General features: G+C 58.3%; 1 protein-coding gene across 1 annotated transcript in view; it reads right to left on the bottom strand.

Annotated features, from left to right (window-relative positions):
• Positions 1–5000, bottom strand: part of ncoa1 (nuclear receptor coactivator 1) — a 28699-nt gene that overhangs the window by 6729 nt on the left and 16970 nt on the right. The window contains 8 exon segments of the mRNA XM_083688760.1: positions 1–189; positions 969–1137; positions 1379–1493; positions 1643–1813; positions 1930–2266; positions 3357–3867; positions 3869–4588; positions 4981–5000. The exon segment at positions 1–189 is cut by the window's left edge and continues 99 nt beyond it; the exon segment at positions 4981–5000 is cut by the window's right edge and continues 128 nt beyond it. Coding sequence (XP_083544886.1) covers positions 1–189; positions 969–1137; positions 1379–1493; positions 1643–1813; positions 1930–2266; positions 3357–3867; positions 3869–4588; positions 4981–5000 — 2232 coding nt within the window.

The following is a 5000-nucleotide window of genomic DNA, read 5'->3' as shown; positions in this document are numbered from 1 at the left end:
CCGCAGCACCATGCCCATGCCCCCGAAGCCCATGCCCTGCGCCCCCCCTGCCAGCTCCTGGGGGAACTGGGCTTGGGGGGCGGGGGAGAACTGGGAGGGGTAGCCAGGCAGCTTGGGGTCCATGGAGATGGGGGTGGCGGTGGGGGGCTGGGTGGGGAACCGTTGGGGGAGGGGTTCGAAGCAGCCGCCCTGCGGGAGGGAGAGAGAGGAGAGGCACCATCAATGAATGACCAATACTGGGTCAAAGTCAAGTGAAAGACCCAACAGATCAATGCAGCAGTATTGATCATTGTGCTGATGCTAGTGGCTATTCTGGAACACTTCACTCTCAGTCAAAGAGTGGAATACTGTTACAACAGACAAGCAAGAGTTGTTTTGTCATCATCATAACCATCATAATCATCATCATCATCATCATAACCATCATCATAACCATCATCATCATCATAACCATCATCATAATCATCATTATCATCATCATAACCATCATAATCATCATCATCATCATCATCATAACCATCATCATCATCATAATCATCATCATCATCATCATAACCATCATCATAACCATCATCATCATCATAACCATCATCATAATCATCATTATCATCATCATAACCATCATAATCATCATCATCATCATCATCATAACCATCATCATCATCATAACCATCATCATAATCATCATTATCATCATCATCATCATCATAACTATCATCATCACCATCATCATAACCATCATCATCATCATTATCATCATCATAACCATCATCATAACCATCATCATCATCATCATCATTATCACCATCATCATCATCATTATCATCATCAAGTATCATCCTGTCCTGTACCAGTTTGTCAATGCCCAGGGCCCGGTCCAGCTCTGCCACCTAACAGCTAACTGCTGTCATCATCATCCTCCACCTCCACCTCCTCTTCCTCCTCCTCCTCCTCCTCCTCCTCCTCACCTGTACCAGTTTGTCAATGCCCAGGGCCCGGTCCAGCTCTGCCAGTTCACTCTCGTCGGTGCCGCTGAGGAAGGACACCAGCTGGTCCAGGAGAGCCTTCTCATCGTTACGACCCTCGGGGGTGGTGGGGGGGCACAGCATCTCATCCAGCGGGCACGGGACACACTGCCTGCTCAGGGCACACAGAAGAGGAGGGGGGGGGGTCAGACACCTGGGAGGGTGGTGTTGTGTGGGGTGTGTACAAATGTGAGTGTGTGTGAGAGGGAGAGTGCATGTGTGTATGTGTGTGTGTGCGTGCGTGTGTGTGTAGCATGCAGGGGTCTGAGAGACGGTGTGTGTGTGTGTCTGCATCTGTGTGTGTAGGTCAGCGTGTGTGCGCCTGCGTTTATGACCACAGGAAGTACACTCACTCCTGAGGTGAGGACTGAGGGGCTTGCGCAGGGTTTCCCACGCCACCGTCGAAGGACAGAGAGTCAGCCAGGGAAAGAGGCTGGAACTGCTGCGAGTCAGACAACTTAGCCAGCCCTGGAGAGCAGAGGGCAATACACACACATCATCATCATCATCATTATTATCTGGATCTCAAATTCATGTATACAGATGTCTGCCAATGGTGATCATTATCGTGTCAAAGATCGATTCAAATGATTAAAGATCGATGGTGCTCCTCCTACCAGGACTGGAGTTGAATGGGTTGAGGTGTCCGGTCTCGGAGAAGGGGCTGCTGCTGTCTTTGGGAGGCTGGAAGGGGTCCGTCTGCCCCTGACCCTGACCCTGGCCGGGGGTGGAGGGGCTGCAGAAGTCGAAGGGTGACTGACTCTGCAGAACAGAGACGTCACACAGGCCTGCAGAGACACAGACACCAACAGACACGCGGTCAGGACCGCTCCCTCTGTGGGCGACCGCACTAGGGCCTCTCACCCCCCCCTGACCCTTGACCCCCCTGACCCCTCCACTGTACCTCGGCTTGGTGTTCCGGGAGACTCCCTCTTCATGCTCACCCCCCTGGGAATGTTGGACTCACTGGGCTGGGGCAGAGGCTGGGGCTGGGCAGGGGACTGGGGCTGCAGCTGGGGCTGGGGCTGGGGCTGGGGCAGGGTAGGAGACTGGAGCTGGGGAGCCGGGGACTGCAGCCGGGGCTTGGGCTGAGGCTTTGCCTGGAGCTGGGCCTGGGGGTGGGGGTGGGCCTGGGGGTGAGGACCACCTTGCTCCTCGCTGCCCTGCTTGGCCCCAGCGGGGCCCCTGAGGGTGGGCAGCAGCTGGCTGAGAGGGTCCAGGTCAGCAGGTCCACCGGAAAACTGAGAGGGAGAGAGGGACAGGGAGAGTGAGAGTGGGAGAGAGAGAGAGAGAGAGAGAGAGAGAGAGAAAGGGACAGGGAGAGAAAGAGTGGGAGAGAGAGAAAGGGACAGGGAGATAAAAGGGGGGGGGAAGAGAGAGAGAGAGAGAGAAAGAGCGCAAAGGTCAGAGGACTTCAAACGTTCCTGCTGGAAGCTGTGTGCTTGTGGAGAGACAAAGTCCAAGCGCAGGGGCTGCAAATCAACACAACCAGCTCATGATTTAAGAGACTGGCAGGGGAGTGTTCACACAGAGGCCCAGCCTAAACAGAACAAACAGTAAATTATCCTTTCATTTCCTTGAACAAGCATTCAGCAGCGGGAGACACTGAGGCCCGGGCGTCATCCTAGGTACCCTGACACCCAGAAGCACACACACACACAACTGGGGAGGCCGGCGGACGGAGGAATGGGGGAGGACGGGCTCGTTGTAATGGATGGAGCGGAATGAGGAACAGCATTGTTTGATGGCATCGTTCCGGTGCCGTTCCTCATTCGGTTCCGTCCGCTGCAACAAGGCCGTCCTCCCTGTTTCTCCGTCCGCCGGCCTCCCCCGACGCACACACACACAGGATGACCTCACGTGTTCCGCAGTCCTCAATCCTAACCCTAACCCCGTTCTCTCAGCTCCAATCAATCAATCAGCCGACCGACCGACCAATCAATCGCATTCTGTTTGTGCAGCGCTTCTTCTCAAAAGTGTGCACTCTCTCTGGCTTCTTCCTGAATTCAAAAAGCTTAGCATAGGCTGGGCTAGAGAAAGCCTTGGATTGGCGTTAGCTTAGCATAGGCTGGGCTAGAGAAAGCCTTGGATTGGCGTTAGCTTAGCATAGGCTGGGCTAGCGAGAGGTATGCAGCGTGCTTCCTGACCCGTCCCTACCCTGAGGAAGGGGGAGTGGACGAGTGCACACTTCCTGGAGAAGGGAGGAAAAGCAGAGGACTGCACTCGAGAGACGGAAGGAGTGAGAAAGAGAGAGAGATGGAGGGAGAGAGATGGAGGGAGAGAGATGGAGGAAGGTCAGAGGAAGAGGTGGAGGAAGGAGAGCTGTAGTACCGTGTCCCTGGGCCTGCTGTCTCCAGGGCTGGGGCTGGGGCTGGGGCTGGGTTTGGGTCCAGGGCTGGGTCCCGGTCTGGGTCCAGGCCCAGGTTTGGGTTTGAGGCAGGTGGCTGTGGTGGCAACAGCGCAGGGCGCGGTCTCCGTGCTGGACCTCTTCTCCACCTTCAACCGGACCGTCTCCAGACTCAGGACCGCCGGGGGCATGTCGTCCAGGTCCTTCTCGTCCGTGTCCAGGAGGAACCGTAGCAGCTGGTGGTCCTGGGGCTCCCCTCCCCTGCTCCCCCCCGGCGTGGTGGGGGGCGCCCCCGTGGCAGGGCTGGCCGGGGGCTCCTTCTTGACATCCGCCTCCTTCCGGCACCCCCCGGCCACCCCCTCCAGGGGGGGCTCAGCGCCGGCGGGGCTGCTGTCCTGGAGGAGGCGATGGAGGATCTTGTGGCGCTCCGTCAGAGTGCTGTGGGAGGCGGGACACTGGGCGGCGCCGGGGGGAGGGACGGGGGCGGGGTTGGGGTGAGGAGGGGGGGGTGTTGGGCTCCCCGCCATGGCCATTGCTGTTGTCCAGGAGCTGGTTGAGTTTGGGGTTACCCAGCTGAGAGGGAGGGGGCGCTTTCGAGGAGTCCTTCCCCCCCCCCCCTCCTCCTCCTCCTCCCCCCTCGGGGGGCTTGGCCGGGGGAGGACGAGCTGGCGAGCTGGTGGGGGTGCTGGTTTGTCTCTGAGGGAGGGGGGAGGGCAGGGAGAAACCCAGGGGGGTCCCCGCTCCCCCGTCCCCTCCAGAATGTCGCCTACTGAGGCTTCCTCCACCTCCAGCGCCCCCTAGCGCCCCTGCTGGGGAGTGCAGGCCAGGCGTGGAGGGGGAGAAAGGGTTCCCTGCGACTCGGGGGCTGCCCCCCAGGCCGGGACTGCCCCTGGGGGGCCTGGGGGACATGAAGGAGGTAGGGGTGGTTGCGAGGGGGCTTCCCAGAGGGGAGGGGCTGTGGACCTGCTGCGGACACATCCGATTGGGCGTCAGGTATCCCGCTGAATGGCTGTTGGGTGTGGTGGGGGCGGGGCCTTGGCTGGAGCTGTTGCCGTTGTTGAGGTGGAGGCCGGAGGGGAGGCCTGGGGCTTGGCTGGCGTCGCTGCCCGGGGGGAGGGCAGGGGAGCGGGAGGCTTGGGAGGGGGCGCCAGGGCTCCCCTGGGCCAGGGGAAGGCTGGGGTTAGTGTTTTCCTGAGAGCTAGCAGTGTTGTGTTCCCTGGTAGAGAGAGAGAGAGAGAGAGAGAGAGAGAGAGAGAGAGAGAGAGGGAGAGAGAGAGAGAGAGAGAGAGAGAGAGAGAGAGAGGGAGAGAGGGAGAGAGAGGGAGAAGGAGAGAGGGAGAGAGAGAGAGGGAGAGAGAGAGGGAGAGAGAGAGAAGGAGAGAGAGAGAGAGAGAGAGGGAGAGAGAGAGAGAGAGAGAGAGAGAGAGAGAGAGAGAGAGAGGGGAGAGAGAGAGAACAAACCAACGCTGTGTGAGAGAGGCAGTACCCATACAAATGTGTGGGTCTTCATTGTAACTGTGTGTGTGTGTGTGTGTGTGTGTGTGTGTGTGTGACGTGTGTGTGTGTGTGTGACGTGTGACGTGTGTGTGTGTGTTTCTTGGACAGTACCTGTCAATAGTGTGTATGCC

This window comes from Argentina silus (genome assembly GCF_951799395.1).
Source record: "Argentina silus genome assembly, chromosome: 17".
Lineage (NCBI taxonomy): Eukaryota > Metazoa > Chordata > Actinopteri > Argentiniformes > Argentinidae > Argentina > Argentina silus.
The sequence above is the reverse complement of the archived record's forward strand: the minus strand, read 5'-3'. Positions and strand labels throughout refer to the sequence as shown.